Source organism: Centrocercus urophasianus, unplaced genomic scaffold (genome assembly GCF_019232065.1).
Source record: "Centrocercus urophasianus isolate 14NV4802_14NV808 unplaced genomic scaffold, USGS_Curo_1.0 seq_11, whole genome shotgun sequence".
In the NCBI taxonomy this organism is placed as follows: domain Eukaryota; kingdom Metazoa; phylum Chordata; class Aves; order Galliformes; family Phasianidae; genus Centrocercus; species Centrocercus urophasianus.
In genome coordinates this window covers 53,454,398-53,480,379 of record NW_024884253.1, presented here as the reverse complement: position 1 = coordinate 53,480,379, position 25,982 = coordinate 53,454,398, and the positions used below count along the sequence as shown (strand labels likewise).

At 35.7% G+C, this 25,982-nt stretch overlaps 1 protein-coding gene and 1 non-coding gene across 4 annotated transcripts in view; one reads left to right on the top strand and one right to left on the bottom strand.

Moving 5' to 3' along the window:
• Nucleotides 1-25,982, top strand: part of RTTN (rotatin) — a 76,243-nt gene that overhangs the window by 21,396 nt on the left and 28,865 nt on the right. The window contains exons 14-32 of one of the 3 annotated variants that reach the window (XM_042808837.1): nt 447-573; nt 1,800-1,925; nt 2,254-2,328; nt 4,384-4,523; nt 4,765-4,936; nt 6,119-6,218; nt 7,071-7,159; nt 9,618-9,735; nt 10,012-10,108; nt 11,483-11,551; nt 11,886-12,074; nt 14,539-14,778; nt 18,233-18,377; nt 19,489-19,643; nt 20,784-21,003; nt 21,737-21,865; nt 23,553-23,660; nt 24,275-24,433; nt 24,811-24,882. In XM_042808837.1, the coding sequence (XP_042664771.1) occupies nt 447-573; nt 1,800-1,925; nt 2,254-2,328; nt 4,384-4,523; nt 4,765-4,936; nt 6,119-6,218; nt 7,071-7,159; nt 9,618-9,735; nt 10,012-10,108; nt 11,483-11,551; nt 11,886-12,074; nt 14,539-14,778; nt 18,233-18,377; nt 19,489-19,643; nt 20,784-21,003; nt 21,737-21,865; nt 23,553-23,660; nt 24,275-24,433; nt 24,811-24,882 (2,530 nt within the window). Of the gene's footprint in view, nt 1-446; nt 574-1,799; nt 1,926-2,211; nt 2,329-4,383; nt 4,524-4,764; nt 4,937-6,118; nt 6,219-7,070; nt 7,160-9,617; nt 9,736-10,011; nt 10,109-11,482; nt 11,552-11,885; nt 12,075-14,538; nt 14,779-18,232; nt 18,378-19,488; nt 19,644-20,783; nt 21,004-21,736; nt 21,866-23,552; nt 23,661-24,274; nt 24,434-24,810; nt 24,883-25,982 lie in introns of all 3 variants that reach the window. The other 2 variants (XM_042808836.1, XM_042808838.1) reach the window with 2 other exon arrangements.
• TRNAA-AGC lies at nt 13,944-14,016 on the bottom strand. Its single transcript has one exon. It is a non-coding gene; the product is annotated as a tRNA-Ala (tRNA).

Here is a 25,982-nt window from a genome sequence, read left to right as displayed (position 1 = left end):
CTCTTAACAGTAAAAACAAAACAGAACAAAAAAACCTTGAAAGCACTGGAATCTTCATAATTATAATTATCTGAAGATTCTACTGAAGCTCTGATTGACATTAATGTTTTTCCTAAATGTGATGAGAGGATTTTGGAAAAACTGATCTTTGTTTCCTTTATGTATGAAAAGGCATTTTTACAAATGTGAGATTGATAGAATGATTTTGTTAAATCTTTTATGATCTTGAACTTTTGTCTGTCAAGTCATTTTTCTTTCCAGGCTCTATATCCTTTCAGGAAAGATTTTTGAGTTATTATCTTGAAACTTTACAGGAAAATTTTTATGGACATCTATGGTTCCTGTAAAATAAATTTACATGATATATGCATGAAATCATAGTTTTATAATTTATTATACTATTTATTATCATTTATAATGTAAATTTAACTATTTTTCATTTTAAGTTCTAAGTCTGCCCAGGCTGACCCATTGCTCCACACTGGGAGTCAGAATGTGCTTCTCCGTCTACTGGCTCATCCTTTGCTGAATATAAAAGCTGAAGCTTACCGCTGCTGTCTGGAAGTGGTTAAGGTTAGAACTACTGTTTACTTACCATTCCTTGTTGTTGTGCTGGATAATGTATAATGTGTGATTTCCTTGTGAAAAGCGTTGTTACTGCAAATTCTGCTTACCATATGAAATGTTCTTATATCTGTACATGGGTTTGCAGTTTGCTTTTTTATTCTGGTATCTAAGACTACTTAGATTAAACTTAAGATACTTTTATTCAGAACGTTCATAAAGGGTGAGGAAAGCCAGTGACTGACAACTTTGCTTTTTTCAAAAGGATTCTTAGTAATATTGGTCACTATTTGTTGTTTTGTTTGATTTTGTTTTGGTTTTTGCTGCTGCTCTTCAGAAATATTTCAATTTAAATTAGTTTTTAAGAAGAACTAAAGCGTTCACTTTTACTTGTCTGCTGAAATTAGATTGCCCAGCTTCTATTCTCTTCATGAGGCTTTTCACTTTCCTTTGTTGTGCTTTTTTGATTTAGTTAGTATTTTTTGTTTGTTTGTTCCTGAGCAAAAGTCATTTTGATTTGGCTGGTTGTCTTCTTTTTGCAAAGATGTTTGCTTAGACATGACAGGATAATGAAGTACTGGCACGTTCAGAATATGTATTTTTTACTTCAGTTTAATTGCTCAGACTGTATAAAAATGTGGAAGAAAATTATTTTTCATGTGTAAATGTCTGGAGAGTGTTTAAGAATATGTAATTCCTTTTATGTGCCAATTTTTTTTTTTTAAAAAAAACCCACTACATGAGGTGTTTGTTTGTTTGTTTTAATAAAGATAGGCCAAGAGCATCAACTACCTAAAAAAGTGTATGGTTATATTCTTAATTAACAGTGTAGTGTCTGATTAATCAGATCGTTTTAGGTATTCACAAATATTAACTTATGTAAGTGAAAGCAAAAAACACTTTTGCTGTTTGCCTCCACTGAATGACAGTTGTAACTTTTTGTGAGATTTTTGCCTGTCTATTATGTTTCACTTAATATAATAACACTGGACAACATAAAATTTAGCCATTATTTAAAATCAAAATGAATTGATTTAGTATTTCTTATTCTTATATAGCAACTGCATCTTTTAGTCAGTGATCTACAAAGATGTTTCTTCCAGAACCATAATGTTTAGTTTTCAGAACTTTAAGTCTTCCAAGCTGCGTGGATGCCTTTCACTACATGACATCTCCAGGCAGTATTGGAATCTGTGTTGAATTTTAAAATTAACTGTCTTTATTTTTTACTGAAGGGCTGTTTAGATATTCATAGTGTTGCTGAATCTGTGTCTTCAATCTGCCATGGAGTACATTTTCTTCTTCATCCGAAAGTTTTATATGAAATTGCTACATTTGGACTTCAGGAGGAAAGAAATGAGGTACTATCTTCAGTATTTATAAGTTGATGTTATTATGGTGCTCTGAAGCTTACCTGAAGTTTTTACTACAAGGTTTTCCTATACATGTGTAGGAAGAGTGAAGGATTAAAAGACCAACAAAAAGAGAAATGTTATGTATTTCAGTCTTTTTTAACAGCCTGATATTTAATGTGACATAATTGAGAATTTTATTTGTATTTTCTTTTACAGTGTTGTCAAACTTATAGAAATTGTTGCATTAGTTTCTTCTTTTTTTTTATTTTATTTTTATTTTTTATTTGAGCAGGTAAGCTCCTCAGCCAAGGCTATTCTGATGCATCTATTGCAGGGCCAGTTAGTAATGACAATAATGACTTGGAACAAGTTTCTTGAGGCTCTCTATCCCATCATTCCTGTTTTACAGGTACTTCTATGTGCTATTATCAGTATTTAATGTATGAAATCTTGTAAACAGCAGCATGGATCTCTTAAAGCACAAATGGAATATTCACTGAAGTAGCAGGTGGGAAGTAGATTAACAGTGAAATACTCATGTCAAATGGTGAAATGACAATCAAAGTTACTTTGATGTTTGCAGTCAAATTTCAGCCTGTTATTGTAGTAGAAATTGACAGTTACTGACTGAGACTTAAATTTTTTGAGGATATGAGTGGAAATCCAAATACACTTCGAAACATTGCCATTTAGTTGGTGTTAGTTAAGATATTGGAAACAGTTGGATAAATTTGAACATTTGTAGATCCTCTGTGATTGTACAGTTCTCTGATCAAGTTATGTGGTCAATAAACAGCAGGAGATGTAAGATACATTTTCTGTCTGTTTTGCTTTTTTTTTTTTATCAGAAGAATCAATGGTTAGCACTATCTTTAGACTTTAGTCTGCATATCCGTTACGATGTACCCATTTATTTTCCCTATCTTTGCTCTTGGCTCAGTCTAATAGTTTTGCTGCCTTCAATTTTTTTTTTTTTTTTTCCTGTTTTTTTTTCTCTTGTTTTTTTTTTCTCCACTGCTAGACACTTTCCTTCTATAATCTATCTATAGGTTTCTAAATAAGCAGTTTTGAAGCACCTATTTGGTCCTTCCGGGTGTTTTTTGTTTTATTTCATAGAATATCCTGAGTTCGAAGAGAGGCACAAGGATCACAGAGTCCAATTCCTGGCTCCACACAGGACCACCCAAAATTCAAACCCTATATCTGAGAGCACTGTCCAAACTCTTCTTGAACTCCAGTAGGCTTGGTGCCATAACCACTACCCTGGGTAGCCTGGGTGTTCCAGTGCCTGACCACCCTCAACCTTTTCTGAATGCCCAACTTGCCACTCTATTGGCACAGTTCTATGTTGTTCCCTCAAGTCCTGTCACTGTCTCTAGAGAGCAGAGATCAGCACCTGCTCCTCCTCTTCCCCTGTGAGGGACCTATATGCTGCCATGAGGCAGCATATGCCCTCTTCTCTGTTCTGAACAAACTAAGAGACCTCAGCTACATCTCATGCATTTTGCCCTCTAGATCCTCCACCGTCTTTGTGGCCCTTCTTTGAATACTTTCCGTGGACCAGTTTTATGTTCTCATTCCCCAGCCTATATAGATATCCAGGGTTGCTCCATTCCATGTGCAAAGTCTGGCACTTGCTTTTGTTAAATACCATGTAGTGGATGATTTCTCAGCCCTCTAGTTTGTCAAGATTTCTCTGCAAGTCCTCTCTACTCTCAAGTCAACAGCTCCTTGTATTTATTTTCACCTGTATACTTGCTTATGTATATCTTCAAGTCCTGTGTCCAACTTGTTCATGAAAATATTGAAAAGAACTGGTCATAATCACAGAATCACAGGGTTGGAAGGGACCTCAAGGATCATGAATCTCCAACCTCCCTGCCACATGCAGGGCCACCCACCTCCTCATTTAATACCAGACCAGGCTGTCCAGGGCCCCAAACAACCTGGCCTTGAGCACCTCCAGGGACTGGGCATCCACAACCTCTCTGGGCAGCCTATTCCAGTACCTCACCACTCTCTGTAAAGAACTTTCCCCTGACATCCAACCTAAATCTCCCCGTTTGCATTCCGTTGATATTCAAGATTAGATAGTGATTTTAATATAACTATAGGCTAAATGTATGAGAAGGAATTCTCTACTCTCATTTTTCTAGCATATTTTTTCTTTATGCTGTGGCTTATAGTGACTACATAAACAAAGCATTAACAGACAGAGGGTTAAAGTTTCAGGTGAAACAGAGCCATGTAAAATCTTTAGATAAACTTTATGCAGGATAATTTCTTTCATGGAGGAATTTTTATCTACAGGAATTTTTTTGTTTGTTTGTTGCGTTATGTTTGTTTTTAGTTGCTGCTGCTTTCACTCTCCATTGGTACGCGAAGGAATGGGAATTACTTGTCGAATTTTCTAAGTTTTTAATTTTTTCTTTGCATTAATTCAGGGGATTTGTTTTTGTTTTAGGGTTACGCTGACACAAAGGATGAGCTGGGTAACTGCATCCTCACTTTGAGTGAAACATCCTCTGACAAAGGAGATGGTATTCTCCCTACAACTACCAGACTACGAGCTGCTCTGCGTCTTCTCTTCTCAAAAAAGCACTTGTGAGTACTGCCTTGCAGCATTTCAGCATATCTTTAATGTTGTGACAAAAATGTCTTCTTCAAAACAAACAAACCTAAAAAACAATTGAATATTATGCAGTGGGTTGATTTGAAAGGTATAAAGTAAATCCTTTGTTCTCCCATACTATATTAATTTTATAAATTAATATTTAACTGTATAGCTAACGTTTTCTGGTATGAGCTCTATTTATATATTTATTTTAATTGTTTACTCCTTTAGGGTTCGTTCTGTGGCACTTAAACATTTATTATTTCATCTTTTGAATGAAGAAGGAGCAAGCTTGAAACGTCCATGTCTGCATGGCAGTGTGTTTACAAGTATATCGAACTTATTTATTATAGAAGGAGCTATTGAGCTGAAATTGGGCGATAAAATGGAGTCCATATTTAAGGTAAGCGCTATCCAAATACTGTATCATTGTTATAGTGATACATTGTAACAATCATTTGTTACTCATTTGTTCCCTTGTTTTTTTTTCCCCCTCTGTGAATCAGTTAACAGACAGATTGAAATACAAAGGGAAAAGGCTTGCCCTGCTTATGACAATTTAATTTAATTAAGGTCTGATTTTTCTCAGTGTCTTTTTTCTACAAAATCTGTTTTTACTGAAGATAGGTTTCGATATAAAAATATTCTAAAACACTGGGAAACTGTCTGTGTTTTCCAAGTATTGTTGCTTTTGTGGAATGGAGAAATAGTCATAAGTATGTGATCTATGGGAAAATTATTCCCTATGCATTTGGTCAGTTAAGCTGTGTTTTCTAATTTATTTATTTCTACCTCCCTTCCATTCTTTTCTTTACCCTCAAGAGATTAACACTGTTATGTTAAACAATTGCTAAGGTGATTCCTCTCTGTTTTAAAATTATTCTGACCACACTTGATTTATAATCCAAAAATCATAATATGAAATCTGTACAGATGTAAAGAATTATTTTAGTTCGTTTAACCCTATTGCCAACAGTCCCCTTTACAGACTTAGAATTATTAATTCTAACATTTCTATGTAGCTTTGGGCTTTCTGTAGTTCACCATAAACTGAACATTATTAGAAATCAGCTCCTGTTGTTTACTAGAAACCATTCTTTATACATTACAGAAATGAGAGATTTGTTATAAAAAGGTTATAGTCTATTCCTTTCTTATTACGTACACGTGGAATCAAATATATTCTAATAAAGAATATGAATCCTTGATGGATTTTGACAGAGTCAGGATCTTTTCAGTTATGTACAGTGATGGGACAAGATGCAATGGGCACAAACTGAAACACAAGAGGTTCCATCTAAGCACAAGGAAGCACTTCTCGACTTTGCAGGTTATGGAGCACTGGCACAGGTTGCCTATAGAGGTTGTGGAGTCCCTTTAAAGATCTTCTAAAGCAGAATTTGAACCTGGGCAACTCTGTAGGTGGCCACAAGCTACTGGCTTCAACCTTCTGAAGTCCCTTCCAGTCTCAGCTGTTCTGTAATTCTGGAATTTTCCACTTCATAAAGAAGTATGGGAGGTTACCTCATTTCACAGTTTCATATTGGTAACATTGGTTGTAGATCTAATATGGCTTTACTTTTAGGTAGAAACAATTGAAAAGCTTTATGACATCTTGACTTCTGATGCTGTTGACATAATTTTACGAAAATCTGCAGCTGAGCAGCTGGCCATCATTTTACAAGGTAACATTGTTGAGAAAACTTATATTCGTATGTTGTTTGTCATGTGAACTTGTAGTTTTGCTATTTTTTTTGTGTATATTTCTGCAAATGGTGCTTTTTGTACGTTTTATGTAGATTGTTGGATGAGAATGTAGTGCTGGTGTGGACAGTAGTGTCTTTTTTTGTTACTGTCAAGACTAAGAAATAGTGTTCTTCCTGGTTTGAAAACAGTTTCCCTTGGTAATTGAGGAAGAAGCTAAATTCTGTAAGCTCTGTAAGAACTTTTTTTTTCTGCCTTGCTTTTTAAATATTCATCATTCTGTTGATTTGTGGTACAACTTATGGTGTTTCAAATATTTTATTTTACTACTTTAAGTACTATATCTTGATTGAGGGAGTTACTGTAAAATATACATGCATTTTTGATGTTGTTCCATTTTAATTAGGAAAGTCAATTCGTAGATTGCATAGGCTATTTTTAGATGTTTTACATGTAGTGGAGAGTTTCTTCTAATATCCTAAACATTTCTCTCTTACTTTGAGATGGTCTAAATTACTATAGTTAAAATGGATTGAAGTGTCATCTGCTTGAACAGATTTGGTAAACTCAAGTTTCTTAAAAGGACTAGTTAATATTTTGCATTTTTATTTTTAATTAGCATTTATGCTATATTCAGGATAACTAAGCTAAAGACTGATGAACAAGACTGTGGAGGTTTTTCTTAGTAGAACTGGAGCTTTACTTGCTGTTAAAATTGTTAATTAACAGAACAAGTTTTGCTCTTAATGGAAGTTTTTGATCATTGAGAAAAGTTCAGTATTAAATTGATTATGAGACCAGTGTTTGTTAACCACCTTTTGTTTTTCCTACAGATACCAACATGCATGGTATTGTGAAAAAGTTGGGTGTGGTAGAAAAGGTTTTGGCTTACCTCAGTGAATGCGTACATGTGAATGGCAAGGTAAAACTAGCTTAGCATGATGATAGTAGAATTTGCCTTTTTCTGCACTTAAAACTCTCTTTGCACAACTTTCTTTGTGCATCAATTCTGCATACAGTAAAAATATTTAGTAACATTTTAAATTCTAAAATATATTTGTTACATTTCTGATGATATTAAGATCCTCTGAGTTAGGGAAGGTTAATTTATCTACCTATGAGAATAGTTACCGGACTTTGTTGAGTGTTGTGGTTCTTAAATATGCATGAACTTCTATAAGATTCTCAGTAGCAACCAAAAAACAACTTTTTTAACTCTTAAAGGCTATTGACTTTAATAGTCTCTAAACTTAAGACTTGAGGCAATTTATAATTAAAAGTAAGATTAGGTTCATAGCAAGTGAGAATTTATGCATCAGATTGAGTTTGAAAAGCTTGGCTTAAAGGACACTGTGATGGACCATTTGTTACATCTTTACTTACTACTGTTCATTTGCTATGGATTTTTTTCCCCCAAAACCAGCTTGTTATTTATTTTCAGTCTAGGAATAAGTGATTTTCTGACAGTAGAAGTCACTTAACAAAGGTCTTGTAAGATAACATCATATTTAAAGCTGAGTGCATTTATGTTGTGGATGAAGAACCTTTCCAGTTTTGTTAATCTGGTGATTGAATTTTTCTGAAAGTCACTATTAACAATCGTTTAATGCCAGCTTGTTTAAGCTATAAAGTTTCCAATGGAAAAAATTCTTTTCTCAGTTTGCTTCTATAGTGTTGGTATAGCAGTCTAGCCATCCAAACTTTACTTATTTAAATTTTTTTTTTTAAAATCATTTTTCTATGGTAATGATTTCTTTCTTCAAAATGTGTAAGAGCTGGGTTAGAATAAATCAAGTAGAAGCACTGCTTACCTCTTCTGTAATGTAACTTTGTCTAAACAGAAGGCAATGCTAGTTTATTTAGATCAAAGATCATAGAATCGTAGAATGATCTGGGTTGAAGAGGTCCACAACGATCATCTAGTTTCAACCCCCCTGCTATGTGCAGGATTGCCAACCACCAGACCAGGCTGCCCAGAGCCACATCCAGCCTGGCCTTGAATGCCTCCAGGGATGGGGCATCCACAACCTCCTTGGGCAAACTGTTGCAGTGTGTCACCACCCTCTGAGTGAAAAACTTCCTCCTAATATGTAACCTAAACCTCCCCTGTCTCAATTTAAAACCACTTCCCCGTGTCCTATTACTATCCACCCTCATAAACAGCTGTTCCCCCTCCTGTTTCTATGCTCCCTTCAAGTATTGAAAGGCCACAACAAGGTCTCCCTGGAGCCTTCTCTTCTCCAAGTTAAACAAGCCCAGTTCCTTCAACCTTTCCTCATAGGAGAGATGCTTCAGCCTTGTGATCATCTTAGTGGCCCTCCTCTGGACCTGCTCCAGAGCTCCACATCCTTCCTGTACTGGAAGGATGGAGGCCTGGACACAGTACTCCAGATGGGGCCTCACGAGAGCCAAGTAGAGGGGGACAATCGCCTCCCTCTCCCTGCTGGCAGCCCTTTTTTAATGCAGCCCAGAACACAGTTGGCCTTCTGGGCTGCAAGTGCACACTGCTGACTCATGTCCTGCTTAAAATAGACCATGTAAATTGCATTAAACAAGTCATTGGGGTGCAGTCTAGTCTGCACTCCGTTCTCCCTTCAAATGATTTTTGATTTCATTCTCAAATCTGTAGGGGGGTGGGGGGGAATGCGAAAAACTACACACGTACAAAAAAAAAAAAAAGCCTTGCTGCTTCTTAGTGAAATGGCTACCAACAAAAGGATGAACTTTATAGTAGAGGGAAGAAGCACAACTTTAAAAAGACTTTTGGACACATGCAAAAGATGCTTTCCCATATTAAATAAGCAGAGATTTTATCTATTGCATATCCAATGATACTGTGTTTGGTGATGGAGTTCACGAAAATAAATTTAAAGGTAGACTCTCAGGCAAGCAAAGTAATGTTCTGTGAAGGACATGCTGTCTTCTCATTCTGCAGTAGAAGTGATTTTGGTCCTATTTTTGGCTGCTGACTGATAGTTTACCAGCTGCTTTCTTATGTTTTGTGATCTGAAAGATTGGGACCAGAAAATTATCTGATACAGTCAGCTATTTGCATTTTAAAAAACAAGGAATAAGGTTATGAATAAGTAGGCTTTTTTAAATCCTGCATCTCACATACGTGCTTTTAAGTAGTACATATTTTGGAAGCATGTTATATAACCATATATGAGGTCAGAGACCAAGAGTGTCACCATCAATTGCTAATAAAATGAAGCCAAATGTTATCAGATATTTTCTAATGAATGTGCAGTTGTGCAAGGACAACATTTTCTTGACTGAAAATGTTTCTATACTATAAATAGTAGAATGTGCTTGTTTGTAGCATAACAATTTGTATCATCTTAGTTGATATCAATATTAAATTGTTGTTGTTCTTGCAGGTTATGGAATCCATAGTGTTACCTTGTCTGATACTCTTACGGAAACTCATTTATGCTGATCCAGATGTTCGTTTATCTCTAGCACAGCAATCATCTTTGTTGCTTTCACTATTCAGAGGTGAAGATTCTGTTTTTTACTTTAATACATAGATAGAAAGAAAATGTGTGAAATATGTTAGATGTCTAATCAAAAGCTTTTGTGAGTGTTTTGGATAACTTCAGAGTCCGTGATATTTTAAAGAAAACAGTTTGCTAGTGTTACCAGTGTTGTGATATCTGATGAAGATGTTAGTAAAATAGCTGTGGAAAGAAAAGTTTACGACTGTCCTTCCATGTACTGTTAAATGCCACTATGTTCTTAACAATTTTTTAAAGAATCTTTTGTTTTGTTCAGTTTCCCTGATATTCCAAAATGATCAAGCTGTTTTAATGGAAGCTACAGTTTTGCTTTGTCTTCTGCTGTTCGATGAAGTATCAAGAACAGATGCGTGGTATGAAAAAAGTTATTCAATTGCATTATCTTAATCAAAATTTAAGATTTTAATGAAAATTAGTTTTGTTTGGATACACACATATATGTATATAAATATAACTATCAGCAGAATTTTAATATGTTCAAAATTGCATGAATTACTTATTTGCATGTCAAATGAATTGTTTCAGTATTTAGGTTGCATGTTATATAGATCAACTTGTCACATATAAGTTCTTTGTACTTAAGTGTTAAGTACATTTATTTTCATTTTCCAGAAACCAGAAAGCCCTGGTTATTCTCTAATCCATGTTTTCTATAAATGGAAACTGCACTAATCAAATAACTAGCTATAGATGAGTTGCTGGTGATTTTCTAACTCAATTAGAATTCCCTTATTTACTTTGACTTTCAAGTGTAGTGGTTACCTTTAAGTCAAAGGACTTCAGCTAACGTTATATTGTTATTTTAAATTAGTATGTACATCAGGAAAAAATGTGCTCTTATTTTTCAGTGAAATATACTGAAAAAAATCTCTCATGCGTATTTGTCTCTAATAGAAAAAGAGTACATAGGTCACTTCAAAGTAATGCCTCCCATTTATTTCCATGGAAACTACAACAGATGCAAAGAGCACAATAACAACTGTTTGATAGAGTAAATTCTCAGCTACGAAACACCATTTTTCAGCGTAGTCAGTACCATTTTCTATGCATTTTCACTAGCAATGAATAAGAGTCGGAATGCTTGCTCATAAAAAATATGCACCAGTGGAGATGACCTGCTGTTACCATCACTGAAACACACTATCTCACTGTGCTCTCATACACTGTTTGGTCTCCATAAATGTTCAGCAAGCACTGATGTATGTCAGTGGGTGTTGGTTTTTTTTTTTTTTTGCACAGAGGAATTTAATTCCACACCTTTGCTTCATACACACTTCCATGTCAGATGCTGTTTTGTCAGATTGCTTCTCTGCTGCTATGTGCCACACAGCAACAAAATACGATTAAATATTGTCATAACATCTACAGCCGTGCCACCAGCATTTGCCTTTGATGTCACAGGTCAAAATAATAAAATAGGAGACATTACCTTCAGAGCAGCCTTGTAAATAATCCTGTGCTTTGGTTCTTAATTTCATTTTCAGGTATATTACATCTCCGATAAGTATTCTATGTGTATACGACCTAAGAACTAGCTGAATATTGCATAATCATAAAGAAACAGCTTATTAATATAAACGTATTCAGCAATGAGTTCTTCAAGAGCTTTTTGTAGGGAAGAAGACAGCTATATCAGAATCATAATGAATAACTACTATAAATACATAACTAATGAATTAGTAAATAATCAAAGTTAAAAATAAGAAGTAACTTAATCTTTTTTGCAGGACTGAGAGCATAAACAACAATGGTACTGTCCTACCTTCCTTCAGTTTACCTGTTGCTGTTGTTAGACGGTATGTTGCCTTTTTGTTATTGTTCTTTGTTTTCTTCATCTTTTTTTGGGGGGTGGTTTGGGGGAAGTGGGGATTAGCATTGTTTGTTTTTTGTTTGTTTGTTTTTTCACTAAACTTAAATCCTTCACATTTTGCTGTCCTCCCTAAAGGATAGAAGCAAAGGAAGGCATTTGGTATTAAATCCAAAGTTGTTTTTCTCTTTTAAGTGATAAATGTGGAGTTTTCCACCTAGCCTTTTTTTTTTTTTTTTTGACAGTTTTGAAAACATTATTTGCAAATTTAAGAAATTGCATGACTGAAGCATTTAATTGTTGCTTTTGTTTGTTTGTTTAAGATATCATCTCCCTGTCAAGATCACTGCTCATCATATAGTTAGCCCTAATTCCATTGTAGTGCCATTGTCTTCTGAATGCTTGACTATGAAACCTGTGTCAGATATGCTAAAGATGTCTTGGAATTTGTCGTGGTACCATGGGACTGAAAACCTTTTGCAACTGAAAAATTACAAGAAGCAAGCAGAAACGTGAGCTGTTCAATCTTGTTTTTAAATCTTAATGTATTTCCTCTAAGCTCAACATCAAACAGCAGTAAAACTTGTTTATAGTTTGAAAATATTTTCTTCTACATGTAAAGGACTGCATCCCAGGAGTTGTAAATAAGTTGTGATAATACCTAAATCATACAATCATAGAATTGCTCAGGTTGGAAAAGACCTTAAAGGTCATCAATTCGAACTGCAACCTAACCATACTAACCTAACTCTAGCAACCTTCTCTTAAGTCATGTGTACATTCATGTAACATACAACACATTCAGAGATAGTGACTCAACCACCACTGTGGGGAGCGTATTCCAGTACTTAACAGCCCCTTACATAAAAAGTTCTTCCTGATATCTAACCTAAACCTTCCCTGACACAACTTGAGGCCCTTTTCCCTTGTCCTGTCACTCATCACCAATGAGAAGAGACTAGCCTCTCTCTTGCTGCAATCACCTTTTTTGAAGTATTTGAAGTGAGCAATAAGGTCTCCCCTCAGCCTCCTCTTCTCCATACTATACAGCCCCAGTTCCTTCAGTCTCTCCTCCTAGGCATATTCTCCAACCCCATCACCAGCCTTGTTGCCCTTCTTTGGACCTGCTCCAGCACCTCAATATTCTTTCTATACTGAGGTGCCCAAAACTGAACACAGTACTCAAGGTGAGGCCTCATCAATGCTGAGTACAGGGGCAGGATTACTTCCTTAGTCTACCATTTCTGATACAAGCCAGGATGCCCTTGGACTTCTTAGCCACCTGGGCACACTGTTGGCTCGTATTCAGCTGATTGTCTGTCAGTACACCAAGGTCCCTTTCCATCAGGCAGCTTTCCAGTCATTCCTCCCCAGGCTTGTGAGGTTGCCAGGGGTTGTTGACCAAAATGCAGGACCTGACACTTGGCCCTATTGAAACTCATACAGTTAACCTTGGCCCATTGATCCAGTCTATCCAGGTCCCTCTATAGTGTTGTTCTTCCCTCGGGTAGATCAACGTTCCCTCCTAACTTGGTGTTTATTGTCTGCGAAGTTACTGAGGGTGCACTTAATCTCTTCATCAAGATCATTAATAAAGATTTTAAATAAAAGCAGCCTCAGGACAAAGCCCTGGGGGACTCTGCTTGTGACTGGATGCCAACTGGATTTAATTCCATTGACAACAACTCTTTGGGCCCGGCCATCCAGCCAGTGTTTCACCCAGCAGAGCGTATCCAAACCATGGCAGTCGGCTTCTCCACAAGAATGTTGTGGGGGAGAGTGTCAAAGGCTTTACTGAAGTCCAGTTAGACCACACTGGCAGCCTCACCTTCATCTACTAAGCAGGTCACCGTGTCATAAAACAAAATCAAGTTTGTCAAGCAGAATCTACCATTAATAAATCCATGCTGACTGGTCCTGATCCCCTGGTTAACCTTTAATTGATCCATGACAGCTCCTGAGATTATCCTTTCCATCATCTTCCCTGGGCCTTAGAGACTGATAGGTCACTAAGACTGATAGAGCTAGAGCTAACAGGATCATCTTTCCAGTCCTTTTTGAAGATGGATGTCACATTTGCTAGTCTCCAGTCTACTGGGACATCCTTGATTCTCCAGGACAGTTGAAAGATGATGGAGAGTGGCTTGGCAACGGCAACCACAGCTACAAACTCCCTCAGCACTCTGGAGTGCAATCCATGTGGCCCCATTGTTGTCTTTCACCTTAGTGGCCAAGTTCAGTTCTAGTTGGGCTCTTGCCTTTCTAATTTTCTCCCTGCACAGCTTCACTGTGTATTTGTTGCTTGCACCCCTCTTCCAAAGATCATAAACTTTTCTTTTGTTCCTGAGTTCCAGCCAAAGGTCTCTGTTCAGCCAAAACACTGGAGAATGCAGGCATCGATCCTGCTACCTCTCGCATGCTAAGCGAGCGCTCTACCATTTGAGCTAATTCCCCTCCTTTCATAGGCAATCAAGAAAATTCTCTTGATATGGTTTGATGAGCACTTGATTAGCAAGGTTTCTGAGATTCTTTTGTATACTGAACTCAGCATCCCTCATAAATCATTTTTATTTTAACGTACCCTATTCAAAATGAAATTAATTTCTTAAAAAGAAAATAGCATAGTCTACGAGGCCAACATCTACAATGCCATAGAGGAAAAATTCATTACAAACCATGAATGACACCTTTGAAAGTAGTTTTTGAGAGGTGTTCTCTTTCCAAAGAACTTGAGCAGCTCAGGATTTGATTTCTTGTGGTGGTTTATTGGTGGTGTGTTTTTGGTTTTGAGCTCCTGTTTTGTTGTTTTTGAGGTGAAAAAAGAAAGGGGAAAATACATCTTGAAGGTAATTTATATTTATATATACAAAATTTATATTTTGTCTTCTCATCTGAACTAAAATAATTATATTTACTTAATTATATACTTATATAAGTATACTGATGGATGATGATTTTTCTTTCATGCCTTTTCAGATTTTTAGACACACTAAAACTCTCCTCAGAAGACATCCTTATACTGAAAATAACTCACACAACCTATGGACTGCAGGACTGTCTTAATTCAATTATTCAGGCAGTATCCCACAGGGATGTAAAAGCTTCTCTCATTAGGCTCAGCTTTTATGCCCTGAATGACAGACTTGGTTTAAAATGCATCTCTGGATCTTGTCAAACCATTTTGAAGAACACTGTTTGGCAAAAAGCAATAAATAGGTAAGCATACTGAAAGCATAAATGAATTTGTAAGTATGTTAAATTATAAGTTTTAATTTATATTAAATTATAAAGTTCATAGTTTTCATATCCTCAGTTTTAAGGATTTGATAGCCTATGTACCTTTGATTCTGGTTGTTTTCTGTGCATGTAGTTAATCAGAATGATCCCATGGAAAATTTATTATGTGATCCTGTAGTTGACTTCTGTTTCCTTGTACTTCCTAAAGCTAATAGATGAGACTAACCACAGATTATACAGGTAATATCAACATTGACTTTGCTTTTATGCCATTTTTATTCCTTTTTTTTTTTAATTTTTCTGATTTTCTGAGTGTTTGGTTTGTGCATGGTTTTTCTTTCATTAGGAGTGGAATTAATTTCTGTTCATACAATGCATCATCTATCCGTTTGCAGATAGATCTTTAACAGTACAAAATGTGTAATTTAGCTGTTTGCAAGCAAGCGTGACTGTTCTGGATGTGCTTAGTTCTGAGTATAATCCACCTGTGAGCAGGGATTATTCATTCTATTGCAGTTCTCCACTAGTTTTGACTTTAAAGTTCTGTTTAGAGCCTACAGCCATGTGATTCAAAGTGTAAATCCACTTAGTTCTAGTGTATAGCTGTGTATGTTTTGTTGACAGACTGGTATATCAATACAGCACAAATTCCGTTAATTATTTTGTGGTTTTGTTTGGTTGTTTTTTGTCCATCTGTCCAAATTTTGGTTCTAATATATGGGCTGAGAATCTTCTCCTGTATACTGCTTAGGAAAATGGGAATGGTTTGTTCTATACCGTGCTCAAGCTACAATAGTTCTCATAACCTATAAATATTTTGCTGCAGTATGTGAAACTTATACTATTTTGGTTGCCATCTTCACTCAATCCAAGTAAAAGCTAACTTTTGAAACTGTTCAATATTTTCACTAAATGCAAATGAGAAGGAAAATGATTGCATGTGTGCACTTGTTTTCCTGTAGCTTGGGATCCAGCCTAAATACAGAAATAGTTGTTCGGGCATATCAGCTTAAAGAAATAGCTTCTATCACTTCCAAAGCTTGTTAGTAACGATTGTTTAAAAAAAAAAAAAAAAAAAGGTTCACCCACAAATGCTTAGAGAGCTGGGTGATGTTATTTTGTGTCCACTCTCACTAATCTTATGAGAGATGCCTGAGGACTAGAAGAAAGCAAATATCACTCCTGTCTTCAGGAAGGGCACATGAAAGACAGGAATGTCATCAGGAGTAGGATGGCTTTACCAGTCAGAAGTCATACTTGGCAAACCTGCTGAAATTCTTTTACACTGAAAAGTCTGGCTCTGCAGATGAGAGGGGTAATGGGTATATTCTGTGTTCAACAGTTTACGGTCTGGTTTGGCCCAGTTCCTTGATTAGTGGGGTGGACAGATTTTGCACAGTCTATGCTTCCAGGAAAGGGAAACAGGAAACCCCAAAATAATTAAAAACACTGGCAACAATCTGAGAAGAACCTGACAAAGCATATCAGGTGATCTTGCCAGGGGTTGTATCTCCTCTCTGACTGCAGTGCTCCCTGGGATATGTAGTTCTTCTCTTCCAGACAGATACCTGGAACTTGAGCATTAACACTTTAAGTCCCAGTGCACTACATGATGTTATGATGTTGGAATACCGATAACCAAAAATCATGAAACCGTGACAGTTCTGCTTTGATTTAAATGTTTTTACACAATGTTTTAAGATCCTCATATGAGGTATCAGATCCTCTAATGAGGTACTGGTTGGAGAGGTAGACAGTGAGATGGATTGAAAGGTGGCTGAACAGTGGAGCCTGGAGGATGGTGTGTTGATTGGTGACATGAAGTCTTGTTGGCAATCTATAACTAGCAGTGTACCACAGCATTCGGTACTGGATATTATCCTGTTTGATATATTCGTTAACAATCCAAAGGTTGGGGGAGAGTACCTCCAGCAATTTTATGTTACAAAACTGGGAGGAGTGGCTGATATGCCTGAGGGCTGTGCTGCCATTCAGGAGGATCTTGATAGGCTGACAGAAACTGTGGGAAGTTCAACAAGGGGAAATGAAAATTCCTTGGGATAGAACAAATCCATGCACCCATACATACTTAGGGCTGATGAGCTGGGAATCAGCTCTGCAGAAAAGGCTATGAACTTGAACATGAGCCACCAGTGGCAAAGAAGGCTGAAGATATTCTTAGCTGCATTAGGAGTGTTGCCAGTAGGTCAAAGAGGTGATTATTTCCCCCTACACGGTGTTGATGAAGCTGCACTTGGAGTACTGTGTACGCTTCTGGGCTCCCCAGTACAAGAGACACATAAATGTACTGGAAAGAGTCCAACAAAGTGCCAAATAAGATGTCTAAGCAACTGGAGTATCTCTAATGAGGAAAGGTTGAAAGAGCTGCAACTGCTAAGAGAGGACTGCATCTCACTGATGTATGTAAATGCCTGGCAGAGACTGCAGAGAAGGTGGAGCCAGATTCCTTTCAGTGATGCCCAATGACAGGACAAGGTGAAATGGGCAAGAATTGAAGCACAAGATGTTTTATCTGAATATCAGGAGACACATTTTCACTGTGCAGAACAGCAGCACAGGTTGCCCAGTGAGGTTGTGGAGTCTCTTCCTTAAAGATCTTCAAAATCCACCAGGACACGATCCTGAATAAGCAGCTCAACATGACAGGAGTTGGACCAGATGATCTCCAGAGGCCCATTCCAAGCTCATTGTATCTATGATTTTGTCATTTGTTTATGTCAAAATGGCGAAGTGTAAGAATACCATATTTTAACTATGGAATATTTAAAATTGTAGAATCATAGAATGGTTTGTTTTGGAAGGGACCTTTAAAATCATTTAGTTCCAACCCCCCTGCTATAGACAGAGACATCTCCCACTAGACCAGGTTGATCTCAGAGCCTCCTGCAGCCTGGCCTTGAACGCTTGCAGGGAGGGGCATCCACAACCTCTCTGCCGCAACCTATTCCAGCGTCTCACCACTCTCACAGTAAAGAATTTGTTCCTAGTACCTGGTCCCCCCGGGGCCTTCTCTTCTCCGATCTGAAGAGACCCACCTCTCTCAGCCTGTCCTCATAGGGTGGGTGCTCCAGCCCTCTGATCATCTTTGTGGCCCTCCTCTAGTTTGTCTTTGTTCTGTTCTTTCTGTCTTTTCTAACACACAATTCCTTGTCTTTTAATGTATGAAGTATATGTAATACGAGTGTGTTTCAGTTTAATTACAACTGATATAGTTCCTTTTTTATTATTTGTAGTTATGTTATGTGTATTTAAATAATTAGAAGTTTAGTATAGGCAACTCCTTATTTGCTTAATATTATATTTGCTTAATATTATATTTGCTTAGTTAATTCAGCCGTATTAGACTGACATCTTAGTACTCTCTTTTAATTCCCTAAAAGTATAAATATATATACACTTGTTTTCATTGCAGATTTTTGCAAGTGCTTCCAGCTTCTGATGAGGATGAGAAGCTTTTGGTAGATGTCCTAAGATTTTTGAACAAATTGTGTAGAGAGCAGAGAGCGAGCTTGGAGGCAGATCATCTAAAATGGATCTTGAAATCATTGCTTAAAAGTGTAAGAATGTAAATACAAACTTGTCTTGCTGTGATGTAGGTAACAATAATAGGATGGTTATATAGAGCCATGTAAATGTAGTTAGGTATATGTAGCTTTATGTAGAGCTTTATACATACACTATATATGCATTTATATTAAGTAGCTGTACATATGAATATACTTACGTGTACAGCTGTATGTTTAAGTACATAACTGTTATCTATGTAACTCAAAGAATGAGGTTCTCTGCAGGTATATTGTGACTGTCTGCATGATAAAGAAATATAAATGTCTGTCTTGAATTAAGAATAAGAATTGAAAGTTAAGACAGAAGTTTTTGTTGTTTCAGTTTTGATTTAAAATGGTTGCAATACGTTTATGTAAAACATTTTTATAACCCTGAGGAAGGCATTATATGAGCGTACAGTTCATACAGTTGAAATATAAAAATGCAAGTATAATATTGGAGGAATATAATTTATTTTTATTTTCAGTTTTATAGATGTGTGTTTTTCATTTGAGATCTGTTCTATCTAGTATTAGACATTAAGATGTACAACAACTAGTAGGAAATCAAGATTAAAAAAGCAGTATGAAACAACTTTTATTGTACTTGTCAAAATATTGTAATTCAGTCTTATTGTATGAAAACTAGATTCTAATGATAACAATGATGATTGCAGTTGTACAACTGCGTTACAAAGTACCATTCTTCACAAAGCAAGTACATACTGTACTCAAAGCAAGGTTTTACAAGGGTTATTATATATTGAGTGTGCATGCATTTGCATTTTCCCATTTTAAAATACAGTTTAAACATTTAGAAAAAAGTGCTAGCAATCTTCTTTTCAATCACGTAAGACTGATCTACTTCAATTTCTGTGGTTAACAAGAAATCCTCTAAAATGTGGTAGGTATGGCTAATTAATACCAGAAAATCTTTACTGTGTTTTTGTTGTTGTTGTTTCAATTTATGGAAATATTTCTTGGTGAAATGATGATTATGGAATTTGTGATTTTTAGTGCATGTGATTTTAAAGCACCAAAGAGAAAACTGGCTTTAGTGTGTTTATTAAAATAGAATTTAAGCAATGCATGATGTGACTGTATTTTTGTTCTTTTCTCTTAGAAATCAAGTTCCCTTTTGGGCCTTTTGGTGCGACCAGAATCCCAAGTGCGGGATGAAACAGATGAAATACAAACTGCTGTCAGACAACAACTGGATAAAGAACTCATTCATCTTTTTAACACACTGTTATTTTGTTCAAAGTCAGTGACTGACAGGTACAGTTTAAACGGAACTGCCTGTGTCATTCTGACTGGAATAGTAATGCCTTGTGCTACTGCATCTTAGTCAGAGTTTGAAAATAATTACATCACAATACAATCATAGTAAACTTTAAAAACGGAATATACTTCTCCTTAAGTGAAGATCAACATTAGCTATACCTTTTCACAGTAAAATTAGGAAATTAAGAAAATTGTGAAGAAGCGCACTAGTGCAATTTTTCAAAAAATGATAATTAAATTGATGGCACTGAGAAGATGGGCTGTTTTTTTTTTTCACTACTGGAAATTTGCTTAAGTGATAGCTGGATTTATTTTTCTACTGGCTTCTTGCAGGAAAGTAAAACAACAGAATATCAGCAAGTATTTATTTCCATCCACTTCCTTTTTGCTCCATAGTCTATCATTGACTATATTTGTGCACGTTGGTTATTGTGAGGACACATACTTCCAGAATGAGATGCCATCCTTTTTCTGTCAGTCAGACAAACAGAAATTAACTTCTATTAGTTTTTTTTTCCTAAGTTTTTATAAAATAATATTTTCACACTAAATCCTTCTATCCAAATGCATTCTATGATGCTAAAATTGCAGCTGACATATTTATCTGTGTGGCACAACATAACTGCTTGTAAAGATTTCTTCAAAGTGCTATCTTTATCATTCCTCCCACTCAGTTACTCAATTTCTAAATAAAACATAAGAAAAAAATGACAGCTAGAAAAAGAAGGATTATAGAAATCCCTGCCAGTTATGTCTTATACTCCTTTATTTTTGTCTACTTTGATGATAGATTTGCAGGAAATGTTTTAAAACTTGGTGCCTGAACCAGAACAAACATAAGCAAAATCTTTCTGACACTTGTCACTCCGAGTTATCCAATGTTCTTGAACTCCTGCTCTTTTATGTACTCATTAGAAATTAGATTTCTATCTCATTTGTCTGTGTTTGGTTAAGCAGTCCTGTTCTGTAATTTACTTCTGCATTATTTGGTGTGTAAGCCAACTGTTAGTAATTGATATGCTGAGACCCGCTTTTGCAATAATAATAATGATGCACTGGCCTCTTACAAAATAATTCATTATAATAGCTTTATGCTGTCATTTGATGCTTTTTTATTTTTTATAATTAATCCAGAGAGGGCTTGGAACTTGCTGGCTGTTTCAGAACTGAGCTGGCTCTCAAGCTGCTACAGTGCTTAAGGCTAACAGATGCACCACATTTTTATGGTCTTCCTTCACTGGAGAGAACGCTGAGAGGAATAGTTCATGTTACTGCACTTCCAAACTGGAGTACATATTCTGCTACTGCTGAACCTGTCACAATTTGTAAGAAATATTTAGCAGGTCTTCTTGAGGTAAGTAGTTTGTTATAACCCAATTTTTTTTCTGAATGCTTGTAAAGTCACTGTAACTAATAATATTATAATTTTTATGCTGTACTTCCAGTGAATATAGTTATTATGAAAGGTGCTTTTCTTTCTCCAAGAAAATAGCTAAAAAATTAAGATGAGATTGAGTGATTTGTATCTTTACTTAAAGGAAAAAAAAGTTTTAAAATATGTTTACTTATGATGATTGACTATATTGCACATGCCTTCCCATTCCCTTTACTCATTAGAATTTGATACAGAATGTTGATTTATTTATTCCAGTTCAAGTCCCAAGAAAAGATAGAAATGACCTGTATTCTTGAATATAGAATTTTGGAAAATAAACTGTGTTTTTAATTTCAAACATAGCAGAAAGAAGCTGGTTACAATAAGTGGCCTGTTTCCAACAAAAACAAACTTTTCAACTCTGACTGAGATACAGCCAGCTTTCTATTTAATACTGTCCTTATTATCTAGATCCACTTTATTCTTCATTTGAATAGGGAAATAAAATAACTGCTGACCTTAAAGGGTTTAACCATACAGAAAAATGACAAATCAGTAAGCGACTCATAAATAAATTAACATCTAGCTAAAAGAGTGTATTTGATAATTCACCATCTTTCCATGAGTTTAATTTATGTGCATGCAGTGGTTTATACTCCACCTGTGTATTGCTCGCAGTAGAGCTACTGTGAACTTATTCCTCCACTCCCAGGTCATCTCATCGTTTTATGTTGAATGGGGAGGAAACGCTATGTCTTTCATGGGAAAAGGTGTTACAAAAAGCACTGTTCTTTGTTTGCTTCACTTATCTCATGAAATGATGGCTCAAGCTAAGGATACGGTGAGTACATTATAGTTTCCCTTATCTTGTCACTTTTGATGGCTAATCACCAATATATTTTAACTGATATAATTCAATAATTTAGTGTAATCGTTCTGGAGAATCACAGTCAACTCCACTCAGTGCCTGTGATTGCCACTTATGAAAACATTTCAGTGTGATGAAGTACACTTTATATTTGGAAATAACACTTTGTTTTTGGGGAAAAAAAAAAGTATTCTTGCTAGCATTGCATTTTGTATTTCTGCAATCCTGTAGTCTTTCTTGACTGAAAGAGGGGACTTAAATTGGTTTTTATGTATGTGTTTTTAATCATGTAGAATAATATCTATATTGGCATAATATGGTGGTGGGTTTTTTATGACTGTTAGTCATAATGTGCCAGCAGCAACGTCCAGATTACTAACATTTTATATCGTCATCATAATAGTTTTAAATCCTATCCATTGTTTACAAGTCACATGATTAAGCGTGAGATCTTGTGGAGGGAGGAATACGAAGTTAACCTTCTTACTCTGTGCAAGCAATGTTGTACAGGAAATATTCTGGATAACTAATTTAAAAATAAAAATTACAGTTTATTATTAAAGCTAACTTAAAATGTACAGTCGAATGAATTGAGATAAAAACTAGTTCAAATCCAGGTGTCTTTTAATGTTATTTTGCTCATTAGCAGTATTATGAAGCATTCTGGTTCTTTGTTACTTAAAGAACCACCTTACTAAGTTGGATGTAGAATCCTTTAGCTCATAGCAATGGACAGAAATGACCTACAGTTGTTCATAGAGTACATGAGAAATAGAACAGATGCTTAGTACTTGATAGAATTGCTACAATGTTTTATTTCATTTCTTTAGTATTGCTTTATAGTCATGTTTTGCTTACTTGTGTGTATTTCATTTTGTATTTTAATTCTCCTTCTACCTCAAAGACTGTAAAAAAACATGTTTACTGTAATTAATATTGTGTATTGAGAAGATTCATGTGAAAGACAGTGTTCCAAGTGAGGTATCCAAATGCAGTCATCTATTCTGTAAAAAAAACAAAAAAACCCACAAAAAACAGGGCTGAGACGTTCAGAAGATGCACCTATAAAATTTTGAATTGCATAGTTCACACTGAACATAATGCATTGTGCAGTGCCATGATCATGATTAAACAAAGCAAAATGAGTATGGAGTTTTTTTTTGAGCTGAATTAAGGAGCTGTATTTGCCAAGTATGAATTCATAGAATCTGCAGCTAAATAGTATATGGCATTTAATCACATGGTAGGTACGCAAAGTAATAAACTGACTAAAGAGATAGCTGCATGTTCTTATTCAGCAGTTTCCTGCACACATATCATGTCTCAAAATTTTTTTTTTAGTCATTTAAGAAAAAATAAAAAATGTTTGGAGTAATTCCTAAATACTCCCAATATTTCAAGTAAAATATTTAATCCCTTTAGTACTGTTATCCTAATACTAACCGGAAGTAGTCACAAATTTAATTTTCTTCATTAAGTGGAATCAATACAATATATGTATATTTATAGAGACAATGAACATCTTTTTCCTGGAGTATCAGCGTTATGTACATTTAAAGTAGTTTAGTATGCAATTGACAGCCCAGGCTGTTGATAGGCAGGCATGGCATTGAAAGATTCAGAAAATAATTTCTTACTTTATTTTCTGTTTTCTGATCAGGACTGGGTATCTCTTTGGTCTTTGCCTTACAACAACAGTGAAGATCAAGCTCCTTCCCACCTAGGTTTGACATGGCTGGTTCCTTTATGGGTAGATAGAGATCCTGAGGTTAGTTAATGCAAAGTTGATATCTTATTTTGACACTTAGCTATGTGCATGATTTTTGTTTCGGGAAGTTTATATTGGAACTACTGATTTGCATTATTTTCAATGTTACTGTGTCCTAAATAACAATACTAATAAAGAAGGGAGAATATTTTCTTATAAACACTCTGAAATCCTTCTCTATATCTTCAATCTTTTATCCTCTTATTAGTCATTTATGATAATGAATTGTAGGCAGTTTTCATCAACATTGCTTTAGCTCTAATGCAAAAAATGTGTGTAAACTACAAATTTAGAGCAAATATATTTGATGCTCACCTTTTAAATTATGAGTTTTTGAATCAGAACTATTTTTAAATGGTAAAATGCCGAGAATATTGAATATACATTTAAGTATTCAAAAATTTATTCGTTTTGTTATTTATACATACATATAGTTATGACTGTGAGTATAGAGCCAGGTGAATGCAGGAAAAATAACTTGTTTAAACAGTCTAAAACCTTTTAAAATCATTCTGTTTAAGCTACAGATTTAGTTGATTGAATTCAACAATAATTAAAAAAAATGTGTTATTAGTGTGAGTAATGTCATTTTCTATTGTGTTTATATGAACTAGGTCAGATTTACTGCGCTTGGGATAGGATCAGCTCTTACATCTCTTGAAATAGGCTGTATTGCTTTAGCAGAGAGTTGCCAGAACATTTCAGGAGGGCTATGGGGAACAGCGTTAAACATCTTTCTAGACCAATCTGAATGCAGCATGGTACGCAGGGAGGTATGTTTCTTGTCACATTCTGCTGTCTTAAATTGTTGTAGGTAGTTTGTTATGGAGAAAACAAATAGCTAGATTTTAATCTGCTTTGTTCTATTTGAAAGCACTTTGGCGTACCAGCGTGTCACCTGTTATCTAATAAATACTTCCTCTTTGCAAACATAAGGTAATCTAATTTGCTCTTTTTAACTGTATAGACATCTCTGTCTCTCAACTCTAGCTGTAAGATTTCTGTTATTAATCTACATGAACATGAAAAATCTTTGTTTTGACGTGTATGTAAAACAGTGGAATAATTTCTCAACTGTCCTGTTCAGTCGTATGTGCTTTATTGAACTGTGATGGCTAGACAGTAATGTTGATGCATTCATTTCTTTTAGGCTGCTTTTATTCTACAAAATCTCCTTGTGATCCCAATTCCTACTGAAGGTCTAAAAGACTGTATTTGGCAGGTGAGTGACTATTACACTTGATGAGAAAGCTTATACTGTCACCGAGAGGCATTATTTGATATAAGAGCTTATGTCAATATATCTGAAAACAAATTTAAAAAGTTACATCTGAGATGAGAAAGTATGTGAATAGATAAGCTTCTCCCACCTCCCAGAGACCTCAAGAAAACAAGTAAAGCTTTATTGTATAGTATCTTAGATCATGTACGTACGGTATCTTATATAGTATCAATGTTTTAAGATAAAAATTGGTTAGTTATTTTGCCTGGAATGCAACTTGAATTTAGGTGTATAAGAAAGAAAAACTCTGAGAAAGCAGAGTTTAATGTAGTGTTTAATATTTTGAAATATGAGTGACAAAAAAGCATGCCTTCCCAAAGAAAGATGAAGTGGCTTGTTGGTTTAAAGACTTTTTTAAGAGCATACTCCCTTGCTTAAAGAAATGCTACAGCAAGTTGCTCAGGGCTATGTCATAAAATCATAGAATCACTCAGGTTGGAAAAGACCTTAAAGATTTTCAAGTCCAACCATCACCTAACCATACTACCCTAACTAACAACTCTCTGCTAAATCATGTCTGTGAGCACCACATCCAAATAGTCTTTAAACACATCCAGGGATGGTGACTCAACCACCTCCATAGGGAGCCTATTCCAGTGCTTAACAACCTTTGCTGTTACAAAGTTTTCCAGATATCCAACCTAAACTTACCCTGGTGCAACTTGAGGCCATTTCCCCTCGTTCTGTCACCAGTGAGAAGAGACCCCACTCTCGCTGTAAGCACCTTTCAGATACTGGAAGAGAGCAATAAGGTCTCCCATCAGCCTCCTTTTCCCCAGACTAAACAGCCCCAGTTCCTTCTCCTAATAGGGTATATTCTCCAAGCCCTTCACAAGCCTTGTTGCCATTCTTTGGACCTGCTCCAGCACCTCAATGTCAAACTGAACACAGTACTTGAGACCTCACCAATGGCAAGTACAGGGGCAGGATTACTTCCCTAGTCCTGCTCACCACACCATTCCTGATACAAGCTGGGTTTTTTTTTTTTTTTTTTTTGACTGCTAGAATCTGGTAATCTATAAAACAGCTATACATATACA